This window comes from Aureobasidium melanogenum (genome assembly GCF_000721775.1).
Source record: "Aureobasidium melanogenum CBS 110374 unplaced genomic scaffold scaffold_1, whole genome shotgun sequence".
Lineage (NCBI taxonomy): Eukaryota > Fungi > Ascomycota > Dothideomycetes > Dothideales > Saccotheciaceae > Aureobasidium > Aureobasidium melanogenum.
In genome coordinates this window covers 1,963,229-1,986,822 of record NW_024470053.1, presented here as the reverse complement: position 1 = coordinate 1,986,822, position 23,594 = coordinate 1,963,229, and the positions used below count along the sequence as shown (strand labels likewise).

Here is a 23,594-nt window from a genome sequence, read left to right as displayed (position 1 = left end):
CGCTCGTCAAGCACTTGTCGTTTATCTCTTCTTTTTATCCTAAATCTTCCATCAAGGTTGCTTTGGTCACACCAAATCCTGACGGTATCGAATATCTTCCAACACCAAACCACAGATAGCGTGTCAAGTCGACAAATCCTTACCGACCACTCGAGCCTTCCGTCGTATTGCTTCTCATCTCCGGGGGCAGCTGCCATCTTGCATTCGGCTCGACCTCTTGCTTCATATATCGAAGACCATCACATCAAGTCAATATGACTCCTGCACACCCTCAAGCTGCCAGCCGTCCGCGCCTGATCCTGCGTTCCGACTCTTTCACACACGAAGATATCAATGCTGCTTTCGCAGCTTCAGCCTCACAGCCACGCACCAAGGATCTCAAGATCCGCATTGCTCAGAAAGACGAGACGCCCGCTCCTCCGCCGTCGCCGACCGAGGCCTTTTCATCTCATCGTCCTTGATGATCTGACTAGTCAGGGCTGGAACCCATCATTCGACACACACTATATGCCCGAATAATTACAAAGGATCACCGATCAAGGAAGTAGTTGGAGTTCTTGGAGAGGAGAGGGTTCGGGATTTCTCGGAGTGTCACAGTCGCTCAACAAAGGCGACATCAGTAGTACTGATTGGACGCAGTGCATTGTTCCATGTTTTTCCATCGGGTTTAATGGTTCATGGCATCATTATGCCGGCGTTTTGGTCCAGGGAGTCGCTGTTCATCCAAGTTCCGCTTTCTCAGAAATGACGATAATGAATTGCAATGTGTTGCTTCAAGCTTTGCGACCACGAAGTTCGAAGATTCTCTCGCGGAACTCATCGAGTGTTACAGCTTTCTCACCACCTGCTATAGTGCTTTGTGAGTTGTTACTTTGTGTGGTTGCTGAGTCGCACAAGCCTGTAAATTCGTCCAGTGTCGGCACACGACTCAATTCTGTGTCGCGGCTAGGAGGTGGCGTACCAAGCTTGATGGCCTCGTCAACAGCATCCATGTACTTCTTGTCATGCAATTTTGCATCGAACAGTAGTTCGTTGATCGTCTTCCAATTTTGGTATCGAAGTTCATCAAGTGGATATCCTGTTGGGCCCATAGCTGGCGTCTGTTCTACAGCGCCCGCGTCCGCGTCTGCCTCAATATCTGTTCTCGACTCGGAAGTCGATGGTGGGAACATGTTGAGAGTCGTTGACGAGTCTGTTGTCATTTCATCGTAGACTGTACGAATATAGTCTTCCGGCACATTCGTGTACACGCTTGAGCGATTCAACAACAAGAGCGACATTGGCTCGGTATAGAGATTGCGATTCACTTGTACATTGTTGGACAAGTACTCAATATCCCGCTTGAGAAGTTCAAGGATTCTCATCGATTTTGCTTTTGTCGTCAGATCATCCTTTGAATCATTCTTTTCTGGGTTGAGTTTTCTGGAGAAATTATGAGCCTGGAGCGCAGTGCTCATTTGGTCCAGGATATGAGGAGAGACAATGTGTTGAAAGTTGAAGAGCTGTTGTTGCAGGTAGTCCGGATCATTGATGCGCCTAACAGCATTCAACAAGTTTTGCCAGTCTACAAGTTCCAAGGCAGCACCTTTCTCAATACGTTCGGCCACAAGATTGGTCCAAGCTGAACGAACTCCTTCAGAATCTTCCATTTCGCCCGCGGCTGACAAAATGGAACGGAAAGTTACCGTATTTGGCTTGAGGTTGTAGTGTTCCATAGCTTCGAGAGCATTATCGATGATGTCTTTACGCTTACCTCGACCAGCGAGATTGGCAATCATAGAGTTGAACGAGGCTATACCTGGAGGTGAGTTTACACTAGCCCAAATGCCAAAGAGATCGCTAAGCAAGCCACTGATGGCATCAGTTATGGGCCTCAGTTGCTCGGAAGACATTTTAGTATAGGCATGATCCTTCAATAGGACAGTGATGGCTATGACAAGTTCGTTAAGGGACTTGTTGTTGAGAGGCGCACCAGAGATGTTGTGTGCGTAGCAAGCCATCATCATTGCACGCACTAGAGAAGCATTCTCAATTGGGCTTGTAGCAGCAACTTTCCTCAGCCTTGTAAGGAGAATCTTCAAAGCATCGTGACCAGGAGTAGCACCAGCTTGACAAGCGAGCATGAAGACCTTGTAGGCTTCATCAAGAGGACGTTCTTGCACAAAGAGAGTGACAAATCGAGTAGGTATTCTGGTAGGGAAAAGTCTCAAGGCGGTGTCAAGCGTAAGGTAAGCATTTTTGGCATCACCACGCAAGATGCGAGCGGTCAGGATGCCTTGTAGAAGAGCCTTGGGAATGCCTGATATGACGGTAGGCTGACGACGATCGGCGATGACAGCGTTGTGTGCAAGATGATATTGAAGAAACACGCCAGGAAAGCGATCAAGAGCGCTCTCATATAGTTGTTCGGTTTCCTCAGCGGGACGACCCTGGAAGGCAAAGAGCTCGAGGGCGACACCATACAAGTTTGCGTTGACATAGTCGTCGCCTTGTTTTACCAACCAGGACCAGAAGGCGGTTCCCTTGTCGAAAGCAGCTGATTCTTTGTAGAAGCTCAAGAGATGCAGGTGAGCATCGTAGCTCGGAGGTAGGACTTTGGCCTGAATGTCGAGGACCAGGAGGTCGGCGAGATTGCTGAGCTCTGCAGGAATGCGAGATCGTCGAATAGATTGCGAAAGCAGTCTGAGGGAGGTGTGCAGAGCCTTTGCAATGTCTGCGACATCTTGATCACCGAGTGGGATCTTGTTGCGGAGGACATTGTAGGCAGAAGCTATTTGTCGTACGTCGTTTGCATCGAGAGCATGTCGGAGAAGCTCGACATGACGGAGGAAGGCAGGTGGGCGCTCAGCCTCGAGTGCAGCCTTTTGTCGTCTCCGAATGTGTTTGGGAGTGGTTGCATATGAGCGAGTTGGTCGCGTGAGGGAAAGAGCAGAAAGTCGGGAAAGAAATAGCCCGTCAGGTCGAGCGGCTACGGCGAGTCCATGTTTTGCGAGAGCGCCTGCCTTTTGCAACGTAGACGCGCGCAGCATCGAGTGTTTCCTTCCCTTCTCTTGTGGCAGGAGCGAGAACGTCCAAAATGGCTTTCTTCAAATAATTCTAAATCTCGGAGGAGAGGCAGAACTCCGCAAGCTTGCATGTGAAGGAAGAGGTCGCTTCATCTTCCCCGTTGCAAAAGTCGTGGGACACCTGGCCGCTGCTGTCAGTTGTCACCAACGCTTGGAGCTCCCTGAATTGAGGCCACCATCCAAACACCCAACTACATCTCTATAACACTCGTCATTCGAGCGTTTCAAAATCAGCACAACCGCCCACCATGTCGCCCAACATGTCGCTCTTCTCGGTCAATGCCGTCTTGATCCTGGCAGCCGACGACTCGTCGCGCATCCTCGCCAAATACTACTCTCCTCCTCATGCTCCTGCCAATGCCGCAGCCAACGACTTCCCTGGCGCAAACCCCTACCCCCAACTCAAGGACCAGAAAGCTTTCGAGAAGGGACTGTTGGAGAAGACTGCCAAGCAGAACAGCGACATTATCCTCTACGACAACCGAATTGTAGTCTTCAAGATGGAGAGCGATGTTATGCTCTATGTTGTCGGAGGCGCCGATGAGAACGAGATCCTGCTCTACTCTGTTGTTCTGGCTCTACGCGACTCTCTCAACATCCTTCTCAAGTGAGTCCGACTACTACCTTGGTTCAGGACATGGAGACTAACACTCTGACTGCAGGAACTCCGTCGACAAGCGCACAATTGTCGAGAACTACGATCTGGTTTCACTTGCCATTGACGAGATTATCGATGACGGTATTGTGCTCGAGACGGATCCCGTCATTGTTGCATCGCGTGTCAGCAAGCCCCCTGTCCAAGACATCAGCAGTGTTCAGGGCATTGACCTCTCAGAAGAGGGTCTGCTCAAGGCATGGCAGTTTGGCAAGATGAAGTTGGGTGAGAGATTACGACAGGGTCTGTAAGAAAGAGGGTAGAGTCGAGTGTGCAGGGTCATGGCATCTGGCAAAAGGAGTTATAGGCGTTATATGGCGGCAGCATGACAAGCGTCACGACGAATCATCGAATGCTTTGTGGGATAACATTCTAGTGGCCGGACTGAGAGATAGACGGACCAGACGACCAAAACGAGTCAGTAATCTGACCATGAATTCAATTGTTCAACCACCCATGGTCTTTTTTCGGTGATGTCATGGTAATCGACTTGTCCAGTGGGGCAGCTGCTTGTCGCCCTCTTTTGATTCTCTTCTTGAACAAGACACAAACATATTCGATACACAACCATGAAGCAGCGATTCTCGTCCTTGGACGTCAAAGTCATTGCTCATGAGCTCTCGTCGGCGTTAGTGAGCCTGCGCGTCTCCAACATCTACGACCTTTCGTCGCGAATCTTCCTGTTCAAGTTTGCCAAACCAGAGCGTCGCGAGCAGCTCATCATAGATTCTGGCTTCCGCTGCCACCTCACCACCTTCGCTAGAGCCACTGCTGCCGCTCCTTCGCCCTTCATCACCCGTCTCCGCAAGTACCTTCGCACCCGCCGAGTCACCTCCGTCTCCCAAATTGGTACCGACCGCATTATCGACATTCAATTCTCCGATGGCCAATACCATCTGTTCCTCGAATTCTATGCTGGCGGTAACATTGTACTCACCGACAATGAGCTGAACATCATCGGTCTGCTCAGAAACGTCGATGAGGGCGCAGAGCACGAGCGCTACCGTCTGGGCCTCCAATACAACCTCGAGCTGCGTCAAAACTATGGAGGTGTTCCACCCCTGACCAAAGAGCGAGTCCGCGCTGGTTTAGAGAAGGCCATTGAGCGTCAGGCCCAAGACCAGTCCACCAAAAAGATCAAGAAGAAGCCTGGAGATGCTTTGCGCAAAGCTCTAGCCGTCTCAATCACAGAGTTCCCTCCTGTTGTTCTCGATCACGTCTTCGAAGTTACTGGCTTCGACAAGAACGTGCAACCATCTGAGGTCCTCGAAAATGAAGAGACGCTCGACAAACTCATGGCTGTCTTTGAGGAGGCCTCTAAGGTTCTCGCTGACATCACATCTGCCGAAACTGTTACGGGTTACATCGTATGCAAGCGTAACAAGAAGGCTGCCGCAGACAACAACGAAGATGGTCAAAGCAACGAGGACAAGACCAAGGGCTTGATGTACGACGACTTTCACCCTTTCAAGCCAAAGCAGCTCGAGAACAACTCTGAAAATGTCTTCCTGGAATTCACCGGTTTCAACAAGACTGTAGATGAATTCTTCTCGTCCATTGAGGGTCAGAAGCTTGAATCTAGATTAAGCGAAAGAGAAGAGCAGGCAAAGAAGAGGCTCGAGGCCGCCCGTCAAGAACATGCCCGTCGTATCGGTTCTCTTCAGCAAACGCAGGAACTCAACGTCACGAAAGCTCAAGCTATCGAGGCTAACCTGGATCGTGTCGAAGAGGCTACCGCAGCCGTCAATGGTCTCATTGCTCAAGGTATGGACTGGGTCGAGATCGAACGTTTGATCGAGATGGAGCAGAGTCGCAACAATGCCGTCGCAGAGATCATCAAGCTTCCTCTTAAACTCGAGGAAAACACTGTTACTTTACTTCTGTCTGATTACTCTTACGAAGAAGAGGAAGAGATGGGTGACGTGACTGAGAGTGACAACTCGGACAGTGAGGACGAGGACAAGAAAACGTCATCAAAGGGCAACCAAAAGGAAGACAAGCGTCTTGCCGTCGACATTGATCTCGGCCTGTCAGGTTGGTCAAATGCGCGTCAATACTACGACCAAAAGCGTGTAGCAGCCACCAAGCAGGAAAAGACCGAGCAAGCTTCCACCAAGGCACTGAAGAGCACTGAACAAAGAATTCAGGCAGATTTGAAGAAGGGTCTGAAACAAGAGAAGGCTGTTCTTCGCCCTGTTCGCAAGCAGCTCTGGTTTGAGAAGTTCATTTATTTCATCTCGTCTGATGGTTATCTGGTTCTTGGTGGCAAAGATGCTCAACAGAACGAGCTTCTCTATCGCCGTCACCTGAAGAAGGGAGATATTTACGTTCATGCCGATCTTCACGGTGCCTCATCCGTCATCATCAAGAACAACCCTGGACTAGCTGAATATGAAATTCCTCCGTCGACCTTGTCGCAGGCCGGTAACTTGTCAGTCTGCACATCGAGTGCCTGGGACTCTAAGGCTGTCATGTCTGCTTGGTGGGTAAATGCCGACCAAGTGTCAAAGACTGCTCCTACCGGAGAATACCTGACTACTGGTGGATTCATGATCCGTGGCAAGAAGAACTTCCTTCCTCCTGCCCAGCTTCTCCTTGGTTTTGCCGTTATCTGGCAAATCAGCGAACAAAGCAAGGCCAAACATGTCAAACATAGATTGCAGAACGACGATGTCCGTGGATTGACTCAAGAAGCAAACTCAAAGGCCGCTGCTAACGAAGAATCTGACGATGACTTCCCAGACGCTGGAAAGGATGAGGCTAGTGATGATGAATTCCCTGATGTCAAGGATGAGGGCAAGACTGACGAGTCTGATGACGAGTTCCCTGATGCACAAAAAGGAGATGCATCTCCTGCTAGCGAGGAAGCGAGAACACCTGAAGAACGTTCGAATCCTCTGCAGCCTCAGGGAGCTCAAAAACTGCGTGAGCAGCCAGCAGATGAAGATTCTGTTTCTGAGTCTGAGGGCGAAGAGGAGTCCAACGAGAAGCAAGAAGCCTCTGAGCCAGAAGTGTCAGAGCCTGTACTACCGGAGTCGTCAGGCAAGAAGGCCGCAGCCAAAGCCAAGAACAACGCTCCCAAGAACCCTTCCAACCAGCCCAAGCAGACCAAGCCCGTCCGCGGCAAACGAGGCAAAGCCAAAAAGGCAGCCCAAAAATACGCCGACCAAGACGAAGAAGACCGCCGCCTAGCTATGGAAATCCTCGGCTCCAAAGCAGCAGAAGAAAAACGCGCCACCGAAGAAGAAGAAAAAGCCAAAAAGGCAGAGAGCGCCGAAGCAGCAAAAGAACGCCGTCGCGCCCAGCACGAAAAAACGCAGCGTGAAGGTCTGGAGGCTGAAGAGATCAGACGCTTGAATCTGGAAGAGGGAATTGAGGCGCTGGATGAAGAGGAAAGTAATGCTGTTACGCAGTTGGATGCTTATGTGGGAACACCCCTCCCTGGCGACGAACTCCTCGAAGCCATCCCCGTTTGTGCTCCTTGGGCTGCACTGGCAAAGTACAAGTATAAAGTCAAGCTCCAACCCGGAGCACAGAAAAAAGGCAGAGCAATCCGTGAAATCATGGATAGCTGGGCCAAAGCCGGTACTGTCAATAAATGGGTTGATCAGTCCATGACCGATACCGAACGCATCTGGCCCCGAGAACTCGAGCTCATCAAGAACTGGAAGGATGTGGAGGTTATCGGTGTGTTGCCTGTTAGTAAAGTCAGAGTCATGATGAGTGGAGGTGCACACGGCAGCAGCAGCAGTGGAGGTCAAAAAGGAAAGGGCAGAGGCAGAGGAGGCAGAGGGTCGAAGAAGTCTCGTTGAATGTAGATGCATCCCATCGACGAGTTCAGAAACCCAATTGCAATGTCAGATTCAGCATCACCCCCTTTTCTGTAGCATTGTAAAAGAGTGATGAGTGTTTTGATTCGTACAGCTCTAGCTCTTCTATAGTCTTGTAGAGTGTTCTCGGTTTGTTTTCCTATTGGTACTTTACTTGACAGACGGGTCTTGCTGCTGTCGCTGAGCGATGCTGCTATTGAACTCTTGATTCGAATTAGTCGACGGCAATCTAACGTATTGCTCTATAGCCACAGCAAGAAATAAACTCCCCAGTGCATCACAACTATACATCTTTAAAGTTTGCGTCCTCGACAAGGCAGAAGTCTGATTCACGGCAGTCATCAACCTCTTTTTTTCTGCTTTGGAGCTGTGTTGTGCTGGGTGTGACTCTTTCACAATCATCATTAGAATCTCAATTCCACCACGTACTTTTTTTCTTTTTCGTTCTAGATGTCTGTGCTTGTTTGGTCGTTGGAGATTGAAGAACAAGTAAGGAAAAAATATGGTGGTGTATTGGAGGAAGAAGGTGTGACTGACGGCTTGATGGTAATGGAAAGGTGCCTCATTTGCAGGACTATCTCATGACTTGAGGAAGGCGTGATCCATACCAGCAGAGAACATAGCAGGAAAGAGCAGTTCCTATTCAGATGCCTACAAGAGAGAACAAACAACAACAGTGATATATAAAGCATGTAAAGTCATAGAAGCATTCGTTTTAATTCTTTTTGTTCTTTTGGCAATTATTTAACGAGAAGTGAAAAGTAAAGGCAAGCAAAGGGGGGAACAGGGAGCAAACCACAAAGCAACAGAAGATAATGTGCCAGCACAAACATCACTGTCGCAAAACCCCCATCCCTCTCCTAGCTTGTGTCGTCAGGCGTGAAGAGTTGATTGACCAGCAATGTTGCTCCTCCATTTTTTCTTTTTTTTCCTTTTTGTTCTTGTGCAAGACATAGATTCCATTCCTTCCCAAGCCAGCTTTTTCTCAACTTTTTCTTATCTATGCACAAGCTCTTGCTGCATGGGTGTATCCGCTTTGTCGCGGAGACTGAGCATGTCTACCAAGCAGGACGCTCATCGGGTCTGAACTTGAAATAGTCAGGGGTGTGGTAAGGCTGGTGGGCAGGCACGTGCTCGGGGATCATCTCAGCCATTTCCACCATGCGCAGCTTCTCAATCTCAAAGAGGTCATTGATGAGGATGAAGAGCTGCTGTGCATCGGAAATGACGCGAGACTTGACGTCGGGGTTGCAAGCTCCAAAGCGGTCGGTGTGCCAGCGCTGGCGTTCGCCCTTGAGGATTGCGAAGTAGGCTTTGCTGAAGGCAAACGAGCCGGGTCTTTCGGTGATACCGGTACGGAACACCTTGTCGAGGCTGTGACCGCAGGCAATGGGCACAAGTCGACCGCCGAGAATTGTGGCATTGGCACATTCTGAGCAAGTAGGCACAGGCGGAACAGGCACGTGAGTCATCATAGATTTGTCCTTCAGCTGCTGATCGCAGTCCTGGCGCCAGAGAGCGTACATGGTAACGGGATGAGGTCCATTCGCGTCGGCAGGAGGCTGAGTGGACGGAACAGGAACGGGCGCAGGGGGGTGCTCGAAGAGACAGGAGCTGAGCAGTGACTTGTGACGTGGACGTGATTGGGTACGTTGCTTCTGAGAGGCATTGAACTTGGCTTTGTGCTCATGGATCTTTCTCTTGAATGCCTCTGGGCTGTCAGGGCGGGGAACATCGGGGGCGCTCATGAATGATTCAGGCAGCTTGGGTCTCGAGGCTGAACCGTGGCGGCTGTGTCGGGAACCTGGCGCGAATTGCTTCTTAGACATGGGCACGCGAGGTGACGAAAGCTTGGTGGCGATCGAGGAAGCAGTTGACGAGAAGGAGGCAGGCAGAAAGTCGGCGCCAAAATGGATATTGTTGTGAGAGAGTTCATCCTTGTCTTCGTCTGCTGTCTGACGACTGTCCTTTCTCGAACTCGTACGGCGACGTTGCTCGTTGGCACGGTCTTCATAGCCACGCAAGAACTCGCCGAAGTTGGGAATGCCGACAACCGTCTTGCGGCGTCTGAAGAGAGGGGCATTGTTGCTTCCACCAAACATGGCCTGCTGGTCGAGGATGTGCTTCTCCCAAGCGTCAGCTCCCTTGGGGATACCGCCGGGGTAGAAGTCACCAGAGCCAACTGAGTTGATATCCATGGTGTTGGTTGTTGATGAGATGGGCCAGCCTTTCAGCCCATGTCTTCACAGCCTTGGTGGACACGAAGAATTTTCTCGTCGAGCAAGCCGCACCGAACAAGCCGCAATGAGCAAGCCGCAAAAGGGGGGTTCGAGAGACACGGACGAGCGGTTTCGGATGCTGTACCACTCGCACCACTGCCTTGGTCGTTGGGTCAGACTGCGGTCGGGGAAGTGCCAGAAAGGCTTCCAGCAAACAGGGACTCCACGTGATGGACTGCGTATGCTGTGCGACACAATCTTCACAGCAGTCGTCGTCGCTGCGGTGTCGGCTTTGACAAGCTCAAACTTGCGCAATATCCTTACCGAATAGTTCTGAGACGCTCTGTGGTCAGCAACGAGCCTTCCGATTTAGCTCCTCGCCTTATTGGTTCAGCTTCGTCGCGCCTGCATCTAGGCTTGCCTTTCCGGCTGCTCTTTGAGGCCCTTGTCACTTACAGCTTTGTATGTACCTGTATTTCCTTACTGATCCAAGCCACAGGCTCAATAGTCAGTGGGTATATATCTCCTGGTTACTGGATCTTGTCTGTCATGACAAGCAGAAACATATATGAGCAGCGCGTGGCTGCTCAAGGTAGGTCTGACGCGGTTGTCGATACCTGCAGGCTCGTCTTATTCTACTTCAAACAAACCATCATCGAGTCTGCAAGCCAATGTGCTTGCTATGGATGCCAGCAGGAAAGACGTGCGCCTGTCGCCTTGCGCATATGGCGTTGCCGGAGCAAAGACATCCCAAATCTGGTCAAGCCTCTGCGGAGGTGAACTTTGGCCATTTGCTGGATCAAGAAACCCCTTGATTGAGTGCGAAATCTGACATCCAAAGGCGTTCTAGTCGAGAGACTTGCAACGAATGAAGTCGTTAAACAAGCATTCACCAGTCACCACCACTGCGCACGGACTGGACAACAACGCTCAGCCAGTCGGAAGGAGCTCCGAGGCCCAGGCGTCTACATCAATCTTGCTCTCACAGTGAACTCAGAAATGAAATACTAAGGCTTGTAAAGCTTGATTGGAGAGACAGAAACATCTCGTGGTATCTACGATCAGAGAGCTAACTACTAACTACGATCCTTGTATCCCTCAAAGTGCCGTCCCCATGAAGTGAAGATTAATCGTTTCGTCGTGATTTGAAGATTATCCCCTTAGTAAGGACTGTTGACAATATCGTTTCTACTGAGATAGCTACCACGGCCAGTCTTTCTAGGAGTGGCCATGATGCTCTCACGAGTTGGTCTTTGCAAAGCTCTTCTGGCAACCATGTTGACCTCGTTGGGAAGAGCCACCACAATATTCTTGTCACTGCCGAAGCGGAAGTTGTCTGCTTTGACATCCTCAGCATAACGCTTGATGCTGTAAGGATCCTTGCGTCCAGCAAGAACCTTCTTGAGACTCCAAGTAATAATGAAAGGTCCAGTTGCAGTGATGATGGTTGTCTCATCGGAGTCGGGCCCAGTGTTGAATCTTGCGGGCGTGAAGGACAAAGCGACCTTGGTCTCGTGCTGGAACTGAGCGACATGACTAGGTGTGAGCGCCAGACGACGTGGCTGGGGCTTTGAGTCCTTAGCGAATGACTTTTCGAATCCAAGCTTGCCTTCATTCTTGCCATCGCTCTGAAGAGCATCGATAAGCAAAAGATACGTGCGAGTGGTAGCAAGAACCCAACGGCCGTTAGCCGACACATCAAGGCCGATGATCGGATCACCCAGGGCAGGAATGTGTGTCTTGGCGTTGATTCCGAGGCGATCGAACATACGGATATCGCCCTTGCTTGAAGCGACGGCAATGTAACCTTTGTCGGTGGTAGCTGCAGCGGTAAATCCGTTCTTGGTCGCATACTGCTTAAGCTCTGATTCGACGAGCTTGTCACCTTGCAGACGAGGATCAATACGATACAGGGCGTTGTTGGACAGACCCAAGAAGGTTTGCTCGCCGGTCATTTGACTGAATTTCTGAGCGCTAGTCAGTATAGGGTTTCAAACAGAGATGGGATGCACCGGTATACCTTTTCTGGAGCGAAAGTGTTGACAGGGATGTCATCATGAACCTTCCACTCATCGACAATTTTGCCGTACTCAAGGTCCATGCGGAACAAGGAGTTGGGATTGTCACCATCTTGCATGATCATGTTGCGATCCTCGGCGTGTAGCATGATCTTCTTGGGGTTGAAGACTTTACCGCCAGGTGTTTCGACCTTGGAAATGTTTGTGGAGAATTCGAGATGGTTGTCGGGAGTGTGCTTGAAGACACCGATCTTGGAACCTCTGACAACGAACGAGCGGTCGTGTTTGTAGCCAACAGCGAGTTGAGAGTTGACGTTTCCATCCTCATCTCTGGTGATAACATCATCTTCCGACTCATCACTGTCGTAGTGCTCGCTCCTCTGTCCGTCGTCATCCTCCTCTTCTGGATCATAGTATTCTTCTTCCTCTTGTTCGTCTTCTTCACGAGCCTCGGCCTCTCTTTGATCATCCTTGTCCTCCAAGACGAGGTCATTGAAAGCATCAAGGACGTAGTCTCTCTCGGTATCCTTTGCCTTGAGCCACTTGGTCTGGTTCGAGTGCTCCCAGAGAGCCTGCATCAAGCCTTGTTGGAACTCCTCCAGAGATTCCCTTTCCTTGAAACGCAGAAGCCATGAGTAGGCATTTCCATCATCGCTGTAGTGATTGAAGATGAATGAGAGGTATTCGAAGTTGAAGACGGGGTTAAGTTCAGGAACGACTTCCTGACCAAGCCAGTCTCGATCGTCGCTGTTTATTTGGAGCCAGTACTTCCAGTTGCCGATCTCTGTGACGGTGGCGTTGACACTCTCAGCTTGCATTACGAAAGTACCGGACTGGAAGTCAAAGAGGTGAAGCTCGACATCTTGATCGGCCAGGGTCTCGAGGGCCTCAGGAGCCTTCTTTGCTGATGGAGCGATGGTCGGGGCCTCCTCGTAGGATCGCAGAGGAGCCTTACCAGCTCTGGTAGATGTTCTGGGCATGGCGTCGCTGCGCTTGACTCCAGAGTTGGACTTGTTTAGGGATGGCATGCGAGGAGTGGTGGGCGGTGGAGAGATGGTTGGAGAACGCGAGATGGTGGGCGAACGCGAGGGGCTCTGGACTGGACTCGCTTGCGGGATGGGTTCTTCGTGGTCGAAACTGAACTCGCGCAGTTCGTCGTCGGTAGCGAGGTCTCGGGGCTTGCGATACTTGCGCTCGTACTGGCACTGAGCAGCTACGAGAGCAAAAGAAGAGGCGGTCTCGGGGGTTGCTGAAGGATCGCAGACGAACTCAAACAAGTCTCCGTCGTCACCACTAAGGTCGAGCCAGCCAAGAACGACTTCGCCGTCGTCTCTGATGTCTACACGGAAGTGCAGACCTTCGTCAAGCAGGAAAGTCTTTTCGTCCTTGTCCGAGGCTACACCGTCTAGTCGGTCGTCTTGTGTGCCGTCTTCTCCTACGAGCTCTGCTTCGCCTTCTTCGTAGACACGCTGAACGACAAGCTGGTACTGGTATTCTTGGCCGGTGCGGCGGATCGAGGCAGCAGCGTCTTTGAAGATGAGTTCCGAGTAGCCTTTGAGCGATCGGGGTCGAACAAGATACAACTGGCCTTGGGGCAGTTCAACGATGGATTCTTTGTTGGCGTTACCAAAGAGGTATTTGCTAACTGGGTTGTGAGAGAATGTTAGCTGTGGACTGAATACAGGGAAAAAGTGGGTGACGAAGTTGGCGGGGAGACGAACGCGACCTCAGAGCGAACATATTTTTGGCTTTTCAGGTTGGCACGTCTGGCGACGATCGCTGGCAAGACTACGGCCACGAAGGAACAAGAGCTGAACTTCTGGTCAGGCGCATCAAATAAGGCAACCGCCGTGTGAGTGAAGGCGGCCGTGTCTGAGATATGTCACTCTGAGCAAACGAAGGTCTTTTGAGAGCAATTTGACAACCCCGCCAAATCCGGGCCAGCCAACACTTTGCAGCTTGTCTCGAAACTTTGATTGCTCTTGCTTCACTCGACGCCTCTGATTGAAATGGTAATTTCCCTTATATGAGACAACCACATAGTTTTCACCCGAGCACATCGATACAGAAAGATGTTTTTCCTTCATAGCTGGAAGATGCTACTCGATCATGCTTCTGTCTATATACCAGTCGCGTCGAAATGGTAATCTTGAAGTCACACGCGTCACACCGCGATCCCAAGTCCTTCCATGACCACCCTCGTCATTGCCACGGCCTTTTCTTCTTCCAACCTGTTAGCAACGAGCTGCAGACTAACTGGCATTCCATGCACTGCCTCTGCATTGTCTGACCCAAAGTTAGCTTCTTCGTCTTTCCAACTGTCAACCACCAACTCACATTCTGCCTGGATCTGTGCATCGATTTGCGACAATGGTTCAGTGCCCGACTCCGCCTTGTCCAACTGCTTGTCTGCCTCTATTCCGCTGGGGAACGATACAGCCGAATAGTCAAGGATGTTGAACACGCCCTGTTTGAAAGTTAGCGACAAGACCTGTGTAAGTACTTCAATGGCTTGGAGAGCATACTGTATAGCCTACGTGTTTGAACTTGCCGTGTTCCACTGTCGCGAAAGGTGTTGTTGGGCCTATCAAATCCGTACGTCAGTTCCAGATCATGGGCTGGTACAGTCGCACTTACACAAGATTCCGTCGAGACCTGCTTGGGTCCATCGATCGAGGTAATCCTTGCACAGTTTCGTTCTTTTTGCTTGAAGCTGCCACAGTGCATGCACTCCTATTTCGGTCGCGTCCTTGTACGCCAGCATCTCTTCTCTGAAAGGTTCGTCCACTGGGGCCAGGATCTCTTTGACCGACTTACCTCCATCCGCCACGAAGAATTGCGCCTTTCGTCCTCGTTAGGTACAAGTCTCAACTGCAGGTGGATGGATTACTTACAAGCATATCAACTGCTTCTGAGTGCAGCTCCGGCTTCCACACAACAATCTCGTGGCCGGCTTGCTGCAGCTTGTCAACAGCATGCTTGAGCGCTCGACGGACCGGGGGAGTCGGCCTAAAATCTCATAATCAGCTTCAACTCCACTTTCGACCATGCAGTCGTGTTCTCACATAACCATGCCATCGTTCCAGATGACTCCCAGTTTGAGCTTTCGGCCTACATCAACAGAGCGCCACGGAATGGGCAGACACTTTGGATCAAGCTTCCAAGGCTCCGTATCTACAACGTTCTTTGCGAAGAACTCGATGTCGTTCAGAGTACGCGCCATTGGCCCATTCACAGAGTTGACTGCTTCTTGTCCCGCCAGCCCTGATTTTGCATTGGCTGCAAACGTCAGTACCAGAGCATAAGCTCATACAGTGGCACTTACCTGTAGGGAATCGGCCGAAAGAAGGTCTCAGTGTGAAGATACCGGAGCAAGCCGCTGGTATACGTAGCGAGCCACCTAAATTTCATCAGTCACGTCTTGAAGAGAGTTTGTGTCTGTACTGCCGTCGACTTACCAATGTCGGTTCCTACTCCGATAGCAGATCCACCAAACTTGATCAATGCACTCTCTCCTCCACTCGAGCCTCCCGACGTGAGGCTTCTGTTCTGAGGATTTACGGTTCGACCAAACGTGTTGTTTACGGATTCTGCGATCATCATCGCTAAAGGTACCAGAATTAGCAAGCATTCATATTGACCTATGATAGGTCCTCCATGTGCTAGAGAATGTCAAATTGTTGGAAGCATGATAGCACTAACCAGTGGGAACGTTCGTCTTGACGTAGAGCACCGCTCCGGCTTTGGTCAATACATCGACCAGAACAGTATTATACGTAGCCGGCTGATTTACCCAGGAAACAAAGCCAATAGTCGAGTCTTTGCCAATGATATTGAAGTTGTCCTTGAGCGAGATGGGAAGACCATGGAGGGGACCAACAGGTTTTCCAGTCTTTTGCAGATGGTCATCGAGGGCTTTTGCTCTCTCCAGTGCTTCCGGAAAAAGAGTCTCGGACAAACAGTTTGTGAGTTCATGGCATACCGCAGCCCTTTTGCAGAATGCTGATGTAACATCGACTGCTTTCCATTTGCCGCTGTGGATCTGCTGCAACAGCTCTGGGACCTTGGTAGAAGTGAACTTCAGTTCGTCGTCGGTGAAGAAGCCACTCTCTTGTGGAAAGCCCGTCACATCCAGTTGAGACTCGGGAGGCATTAGATCGGCTGGTATACGCCATTCTGTGGGGATAGACTCGAGCAGTGCTGCTCGCTTGGCCTTTGCGATATCTTGCCAGTTGCGCGTCATGTTTGCCGAATGAGTAAATCTAGTTGTAGTCTGAAAGTAACCATGTAACTGCTACAGATCAAACACCTTTATGGATGATGGACCACACACGTGATGACCACTGCCCGAGGCCTATCTCGCTGATCCCTCCTGTTCCGGGCAACCCTGCCACTAACATCTGCCCCTCCTGCCCTATCTTGCGCCCCCGCAAAGCTTGGCAAACCACCTTGATCTCAGCCGAGCGCTTTTTCTCTTTGGACTTGGAAAGCTCCCTGTGAGATATCAGCAGCGATAACGAAGCATTCACAATCAATCAATCCCATGGCCTATCTTGATACGCCTGCATATATATTGCGTTGGCCATATAAGTCATGAAGTTACGAACAACCCTTAACATTACACACTGATCTTACTCTATCCACCAATCTCTGGACATCAAATCAAAATGGCAGTTGCTTCAAGGTTCAGAGAATATCTGAGCCCTGGTGGCACTTCAAAAGGAGAGCGAAAACTAGTACAAAAACTCGACTTCTTCATCTTGACATTTTGTTGTCTGATGTACTTTTTGAACTATGTAAGTTTTCTGTATCTTGTAGTTATGTTTCTGTATTGACTTAGTTCCAAGCTTGACCGTAGCAACCTTACCAATGCATATGTTAGTGGTATGAAAGAAGATTTGAACTTCAAGGGCAATCAGCTTACACAGATTAATACTGTGTTTACTGTTGGTAAGTCGTCAAAGTTGCTTGCTCTTGATTATTGTGCTAATACACACAAGGCTATGTCATCGGTCAAATTCCGAGCAATCTTGCCTTGTACTACATCAAACCTCGTATCTTCTTTCCCTCGATGCTGCTCGTTTGGGGTGCATTGACTATGGTCACGGCTGCCACTCACAATCCACAATCAATTATGGCCATCCGCTTCTTCCAAGCATTGGCAGAATCCAGCACCTTCGTTGGAACACACTACATCTTGGGAGCCTGGTATACTGAACGCGAACTCGGCAAACGTAGTGGTATCTTCACGGCATCTGGTCTAGCTGGTACTATGATTGGAGGTTTCATCCAGACTGGCATTCACTCTTCCATGGACGGTTTGCAAGGACTAGCTGGCTGGAGATGGCTCTTCATTATAGATGGACTCATCTGTGTACCTGTGGCTGTATATGGCTTCCTTTTGTTTCCTGATACTCCGCAGACGACCAGCGTGCCTTATCTCTCTGAAGCCGAGCGCGAGCTTGCCCGCTCTCGTGTCCCTCTTCACGTTGAACGCACACCTTTCAACTGGTCCTTCGTAAAGCGTGTCTTCGGCTCTTGGTACTTCTATGGCTTCGTCATGCTATGGGTTATCGCTGGCGAGACGGAATCGTTCTCCTCGAATTCTCTGCTTGCTCTATACATGAAAGCACATCCGGGAAAATATACGGTCTCACAACTCAATAACTATCCCACCGGCGTTCCGGCAGTCGGCATTGTCTCTACACTCTTCTGGGCTACACTCACAGACTTCCTGGGCGGTAAGAGATATCTCGTTGGGTATTGGATTGGCATCACTGGCGTCGTCACGTCGGCAATGATACTTGCACCTTCTGCCACCACAGCATCGACCTTTGCGGCATACTATTGGGCTGGCTCTGTTTACGCATGTAAGTCGCTCCTATTGCTTGATTACCGCAGCCTGCTGACTTAATTTACTCAGGTCAAGCAACATTTTTTGCCTGGGCGAACGACGCCCTTCGCTACGAAGAAGACAGCCTTCGTTCTGTTGTCATAGCCTCTATGAACTCATTTAGTGGAGCTGTGAACGCTTGGTGGAGTATTGTCTTCTATTCTGCGAACTATGCACCAAAGTTTACTAGAGGTATGTGGGCGATGATAGGATGCTCTATCGCCCTAGCGATCTGGACAGCAGGAGTCACATGGATGTGCGTAAGGACAGAGGAGAAGAGGATCAGTCAAGGAGTAGATACTGGCAGTGGTGGGGAAGAGGCTGTTAGTGTGGATGGAAATGGTAATGAAAAGGTTTGAACGAGTATACGGAGGTAATCTTCCTAGTGATCTCAGTCGCAATTTCCATTATTCTCCGGTGTCTTTCTCATGCCTTTCATCCTGCTTTCTCCCGAGTTCCCCATCTTGTTCCTCAGTTTCGTTTCTGCATTGATACAAGCCCTTTATGACCGGTGTGTCTCTGAAGAAGCAGTATTAAACTTGACCACTTGTACCGCCAGGGTATCGTGACCAGTGTTGCCTTATCCTTCTGCTCAAGCGTATGTCTTGGGGTGTCTGTCCATAAGAAAGAGAGCTTTACTGCTCGTAGTCGGCTCTAGCAGTACCAACAACGCTCTTGCCAACTCTAGCGTCGAACTGCAGACCACCCGGGCCAAAGGTGAGACCCACGCTGTGCTGAAGGTACACGTACTTCTTGTTTTTGCTTGTCTTGGCAGACTTCCAAGTCTTGCGAGGTACTTGGCTTAGATCAGCGGTGATGGCGCAAAGCCTGCGGGTCTGCTCTGTGGGTTTGAACTCAAGAGGCGCCTCGTCTTCATCACTGATGATCATCGTGATAATCTCGCTTTCGCTGGCTTCCTTGCTGGTGATGTAGAAAGGCATGGGAATGTAGTTTCCAGAAACCATGGACTGGCCCTTTGCGACGTACCATTGGATCACGTTGTCGGCATACCAGGCTTCTTCGTCAGCATCCCAGATCTTGGATTCTTTGCTGTGCACTCCTTCTCTCCAGTAGGCACGGGTGAGGACACCATAGTGACTCCTGGCAACGCGGCTCTTGACCAAGGAAGCACCTTCAAGACGATGTATGACGGCACCGACAGCAACAGCTGACCAGGAGTGTCCGGGTCTGATAACTTCCATCGTAGGTGCGATCGGTTTGAAGTGGTTCTCAATGCTCTGCATCAAATGTTTGTTTTTTCCGAAGCCACCGACGAGAATGATTCCGGTGGGTTGCTTCTTTCTTTTTATCAATGCTGTGTACTGGTCATCAATAAGCTTCAAAGCAGATTCAATGACGGGTCGGAAGATTTCGGCCAGGTCCATGGTCGACAAGTTGATATGGCTATCTTCGATGTCGGCATCAGGTTCGTCAGGCGCATACCAGAGTGGAATGGGGTAGACTTTGTCGGGATATTTCTGAGGGTTGAAGCTCTTCTTGGTATAGTCTTCGAAATGCTTCAAGCAATTGGCCCAAGCATTTTCGTTCTTGTCGATGTATTTGTCAAGAGCTGCAGCACCCATTCTGGACCTGACATGGGCTTGGAAGCGCATGTTGATCATGCCGCTGCCGCAAACATCACCATTGCCAGAGACAGCTTCTTCGATGAGGAATGGGGAGAGTGACTTGATTTCGTAGGAGATCAGGTCTACGGTGCCTGTAAACAAAGAGCAGGGTTAGCATCATTGTTGCGATACAAAGTGTCGTTGCAGCTTTGGAAATTTTCTTGATAACATACCACCACCGGCATCGCAGACAATCCAGACGTCATCTTCCCTAGCGCTGACATCGGCCACAGTCTTAAGAGCGCAAAGAGCGGCAGCTTCAGGCTCAGTGATCATGGACAAGTTGTCAGCCTCATTCATGCCAGCCAGCTCCGCAGCCTTCATGGTTGCGTCCTTGGCTGCGTCTGACCAGACGGCTGGGACGGTAAGAATGTATTCAACCTTTGTTGTGGTGTACATCCTCTCGCCAAAGCGCTTTTGAAGCTGCTCCGAAACATGGTCTTTGAGGTTGGCAAGGTAGTCTGCAGCTGCTTGGACAGCGGTCTTGCCAGCTCTCTTGAGCCGGGCCTCAAGCTCTTCGCGCGAGACGTACTGGGGGAGTTCCTGGCTGGGATCAAGCAAGAGCTTGACAAACTGGATGAACTCTTTGTCTTGGTTCACTTCAAAGCCCCATTCGACGACTTCAGCGGACTTCTGGCTGACAAAGAGGGTACTTTCGTCAGTGCCAGCGCGGCGCTTACGTGATTTTTGGGTTTGAGGAACGTTTTCTGAAGAAGAGACCTCATATCTCAGAAGAGTAGGGACTTTTTCGCAATTATCGCCTTCCGCCCAACTATGCTCACGTTAGCTGATCCTTAGTGATGGTTACACAGGAATTAACATACCCCATGATAGGCTCTAGCTTCTCAGGAGGGTCAGGTTTACCAGAGTAAGTGGCCGCGGAGCTGTAATCGTGTTAGTGGACTCGTCGAAGATCTTGAGTTAAGATGAGTAAATACGCTGAATAGGTGCTTCCAAGGTCGATTGACACAATTATGGTGTCGTCCCTTCTAGACACGCGGCGAGATCTGGCCATTGTTCTTGAAAGATCTTAAGTTGACTGGAGAGAGACCTTAGTGACAGCACAAAAAAGAGTGAGATCTTAAGCGCGGATCACACAGTTGAAAGGGTGAGCTCTGATGTGGTGTAGACAAGCGTGTGTTATGGTATAACGATGTTGGTGTAGGTAGGTGTGAGTTAGAAGAAGATAGGATGAGAGTGACTGGTGAAACAGAGGAGAGGCGGAGAGTGGGATGGAGGCAGAAGTAAAGTGTGATCTCAAAGTCGAGCTCTGGTGTGAGTGAGTGGTAAACAAAGTCTCGGAAGCTCACTCGATGTTCGTCTCTGAAGTTCACTCAATATTTGTCTCATTCCAAATGATCAAAGTCCACTTCTCTCCTCTCTTTCTAGTTCACCTTTTCATACCCAAATTTGTGCTTTTCTCTGTGATTGTCGACACAACTATGCCGCCTACGACTCGAAAGAAGCATGAGATAGAAATCGCACCTGAGACTAAGTATTGACTCGCATCTTTCCAACACAAATGCCAACACTCAACTGACAGCTTCTAGACGTGCCAGTATGAAGCATGTTGAAGCATTCGATAAGTTGCAAGCAGAGGTGCTCGCACTGAAGGAAGAAAACAAAGTTCTCAAGAAGGATAACGCTGTGCTCAAACGCGTCAACACAAGATCGAAGAACCACAAAGCAAAGATCAGCAAGTCTAAGCAAGGCACGAAAGTCTTGTGGCAGCAGAAAAAGTCCAGAACAACAAACGCCGCAGCCAAAAAACTGCTCAAGGAGAACGAAAAGTACAAATTGCTCATCGAGGAAAAAGACCAGCAACTCGAGGAAAAAGATCAACAGTACAACGCGTTACTGGAGGAAGACGACGAGGAGCGTAGAGACTTATCTGACCAGAATCTCAAATTCAAGCAAGAGGTTGCGTCTTCCTCCAGGCTGGACAACCAGATATCAGATGAAACATTTCATGAAGTCATGAGCTGTGCTTTTGTGGCCATCAAAGAATGCTTTTACAACGTTCTCCGCAAACAAGGATTCAGTAAGTCGTATGGGCTGGCTCCGAGATAAAGGCTGACAAACCATCTTCCAGATGTTGTACCCAGCCCCGCATATTGGCAAGAATACCTTGACAAATACCTGCCCGACAACAAAGACAACACCAAGGAGGTGAAAATGAATCTCTGCATTCTGGCAGTGTCCCTGGTTCTTGTCGATGTTGTGAACTCAGAGATGGTATTCGGCTGGCCCCACAACAAACTAGTTAGGGCAGCCACGAAGTGCTATCAAAAGATCCCTGGTAAGCTCCACATGTAATTTTCTAAGAACAGGAGAGAGGTTTAATCCGTTCACAGAACCTAGAGATCCAGAGAAGCGAAAGAAGATCAAACAATGGCTTTCACTCACCAACGAAGTTCTCACCGACAATGGCCAAGGCTCGATGAATACTGCAAAAGAGTTGGTATTGAAGTTTCTCCTGGACGAATCCCAAAGGATCATTGAAATCTTGACTGATCTCAAGATCAATGAAAGCATTCGTGGAGAGCTCTCGGATGCTCTGGAACCGCTCCTGCAGACCGTTTGTATGCTGGATTACCAAAAATGGCAATTCAGCTTCGACCTAGTTTCGGCAATGGGCAAAGGAGAGCGGAGCCTCTTTGACCCTTCAGAGATGGAGGGCATGTTTGCCGAGAAGGCAGGATGGGTCAAGGCGTCTCTGTTTCCACAACTTTGCCGACTGGAGCAGGATGACCAAGAGGTGAGCAGTATGACAGACTTTTTTTCCAGATGACTTGCCTAACCCTGAATCAGAACCAGAAGCGTACCGTTGTTTGCAAAGCCAGGGTCACGGTCATGAGTACTTTGCCTATCATGACGAATGCCATTGGACAAGACACCAAGATGTCGGAGGACATCAAAGATGGACCTGAACCTGGCTTTACGGCAACGGTAGACAAGAACTCAGAGATCGAGAAGCCATCAGAGCCTCACAGTCAAGACCAAGACCAAGACAAGACTGTAGAAGGAGACCTTGGTAAGCCTATGAACGAAGATGCAATGGTCGATGCACTCAGAGCAGGAAGCGGTGTCTACATCGATCTGTGCGAGACTCCTGAGAGAAGCTTTCCAGAAAAGAGCATCCCCGACTCCTTTGATCGAGCTGAGGAAGAGACGATGGACCAGAGCAGAGCAGGCGAAGGTTGGCCACATTAGCTGTGGAGTGAAAGTTGACAAAAGTCGTGGTGCTTCATGTTCAAGCACACGCTGCAGCCGACCTTGGACCATCGCGGAGAGCATGCATACCAGTAGAGTTCCAAATTCAATGCGATGATTTGCAAATCTGTACTTCTACCTCCCGTGAGGTGACAAGACATGTCTTCTAAGTAGCTGACCTGACGCCACTTAATTTGGCCAGGATCAGCCGCGTCATAATGCCAACCACATGAGTGTGAGGACGGCAAGTATCGTCGACAACTCGAGAGCTATTGGCGACTTTGCAATCTCCTGGACCAGAAGTCGATGGTCGAGTTTTGTCCTGCAGCACCCTCCTCATCAATTAATTACCAAACTATTGCAGAGCGACCAACAAACAAACCATCAGCTCTACACCTTGGACAGAGCAGCGGCGTCGCATCAAGACAGCATGTGTATCATCACGAGCAAAGAAGAGCGAGTCGGTCGCAGCTGGGACGAGCCAGCAAGACATGTATCAAATTACCATGCCGGGCCAGCTAGACGGACCTCTCCACTCCCCAGAAACCGTCGTCGATACAGCAACTACGGCAACGATTATCGTTCGAGCGACACTTCTGTCCGCTACGTCTACCGCTCGAGCCAGCCTTCAGTCAGCTACCCTCACCGCGACATTCGAGTGGTCGAGCGATGATTGCATCATTGGTGGCTCAAGAGCAACGAAGAATTGTATATGAGGAGAAGCAAACTATTGGACGCTGTTGAGCAGTTGTATACACAATGAATGCGAGTGTGCAGAGTTGGTGATATGTGGATGTTGACTAAGCTGGCGTTTTCTTTTCCTTCCTCCAAATGGTCAAAGAGCATTCATTGTACATAAGACAGCCAAGTACGAGTACGATTAGCGAAGGTCGAACTCAAGGACAAAGACTCGACAGAGGATATTGAATGCCGGATGCACCGGTATGGAATCGGAAGCAAGCATGTCCGCAAGTGGCTGGACCCTCAAATTGGCTGACAACGGCCGGCGAGCATGTGAGACGCATGACGTCGTCGTCTCTTGGGTCGCGCGCCTGCTGCATCTTGATCTTTTGTTT

At 49.9% G+C, this 23,594-nt stretch overlaps 9 protein-coding genes across 9 annotated transcripts; 4 read left to right on the top strand and 5 right to left on the bottom strand.

The window, feature by feature from the left end:
• Positions 1-773: 773 nt before the first annotated feature.
• On the bottom strand, positions 774-3,029 carry M437DRAFT_37679 (uncharacterized protein; the record flags this gene model as incomplete). The annotated part of the gene is made up of 1 exon (XM_041019685.1): positions 774-3,029. One exon carries the CDS (start codon positions 3,027-3,029, stop codon positions 774-776), a length of 2,256 nt encoding a protein of 751 aa, XP_040884759.1.
• A 284-nt stretch (positions 3,030-3,313) lies between these two features.
• M437DRAFT_80373 (snare-like protein) lies at positions 3,314-3,971 on the top strand (the record flags this gene model as incomplete). Its single annotated transcript, XM_041027343.1, has 2 exons — positions 3,314-3,672; positions 3,728-3,971. The coding sequence occupies 2 exons, from the start codon at positions 3,314-3,316 to the stop codon at positions 3,969-3,971; spliced, it is 603 nt and encodes a 200-aa protein (XP_040884758.1).
• Positions 3,972-4,289: 318 nt separating this feature from the next.
• On the top strand, positions 4,290-7,532 carry M437DRAFT_80372 (uncharacterized protein; the record flags this gene model as incomplete). Its single annotated transcript, XM_041027342.1, has 1 exon — positions 4,290-7,532. One exon carries the CDS (start codon positions 4,290-4,292, stop codon positions 7,530-7,532), a length of 3,243 nt encoding a protein of 1,080 aa, XP_040884757.1.
• A 1,076-nt stretch (positions 7,533-8,608) lies between these two features.
• On the bottom strand, positions 8,609-9,748 carry M437DRAFT_80371 (uncharacterized protein; the record flags this gene model as incomplete). Its single annotated transcript, XM_041027341.1, has 1 exon — positions 8,609-9,748. The coding sequence occupies one exon, from the start codon at positions 9,746-9,748 to the stop codon at positions 8,609-8,611; it is 1,140 nt and encodes a 379-aa protein (XP_040884756.1).
• Positions 9,749-10,929: 1,181 nt separating this feature from the next.
• M437DRAFT_71526 (VID27-domain-containing protein) lies at positions 10,930-13,527 on the bottom strand (the record flags this gene model as incomplete). The annotated part of the gene is made up of 3 exons (XM_041025690.1): positions 10,930-11,736; positions 11,790-13,432; positions 13,509-13,527. 3 exons carry the CDS (start codon positions 13,525-13,527, stop codon positions 10,930-10,932), a joined length of 2,469 nt encoding a protein of 822 aa, XP_040884755.1.
• Positions 13,528-13,951: 424 nt separating this feature from the next.
• Positions 13,952-16,030, bottom strand: M437DRAFT_37035 (acetamidase; the record flags this gene model as incomplete). The annotated part of the gene is made up of 9 exons (XM_041019557.1): positions 13,952-14,073; positions 14,125-14,254; positions 14,313-14,371; positions 14,425-14,629; positions 14,682-14,796; positions 14,853-15,066; positions 15,113-15,187; positions 15,246-15,392; positions 15,490-16,030. 9 exons carry the CDS (start codon positions 16,028-16,030, stop codon positions 13,952-13,954), a joined length of 1,608 nt encoding a protein of 535 aa, XP_040884754.1.
• Positions 16,031-16,454: 424 nt separating this feature from the next.
• Positions 16,455-18,039, top strand: M437DRAFT_80369 (MFS general substrate transporter; the record flags this gene model as incomplete). The annotated part of the gene is made up of 4 exons (XM_041027340.1): positions 16,455-16,583; positions 16,635-16,737; positions 16,788-17,657; positions 17,711-18,039. 4 exons carry the CDS (start codon positions 16,455-16,457, stop codon positions 18,037-18,039), a joined length of 1,431 nt encoding a protein of 476 aa, XP_040884753.1.
• A 276-nt stretch (positions 18,040-18,315) lies between these two features.
• M437DRAFT_37196 (actin-like ATPase domain-containing protein) lies at positions 18,316-20,320 on the bottom strand (the record flags this gene model as incomplete). The annotated part of the gene is made up of 4 exons (XM_041019583.1): positions 18,316-19,397; positions 19,479-20,077; positions 20,130-20,189; positions 20,244-20,320. The coding sequence occupies 4 exons, from the start codon at positions 20,318-20,320 to the stop codon at positions 18,316-18,318; spliced, it is 1,818 nt and encodes a 605-aa protein (XP_040884752.1).
• Positions 20,321-20,865: 545 nt separating this feature from the next.
• M437DRAFT_62106 (uncharacterized protein) lies at positions 20,866-23,234 on the top strand (the record flags this gene model as incomplete). The annotated part of the gene is made up of 5 exons (XM_041024027.1): positions 20,866-21,346; positions 21,398-21,604; positions 21,660-22,063; positions 22,117-22,504; positions 22,924-23,234. 5 exons carry the CDS (start codon positions 20,866-20,868, stop codon positions 23,232-23,234), a joined length of 1,791 nt encoding a protein of 596 aa, XP_040884751.1.
• Between the last annotated feature and the right edge of the window lie 360 nt (positions 23,235-23,594).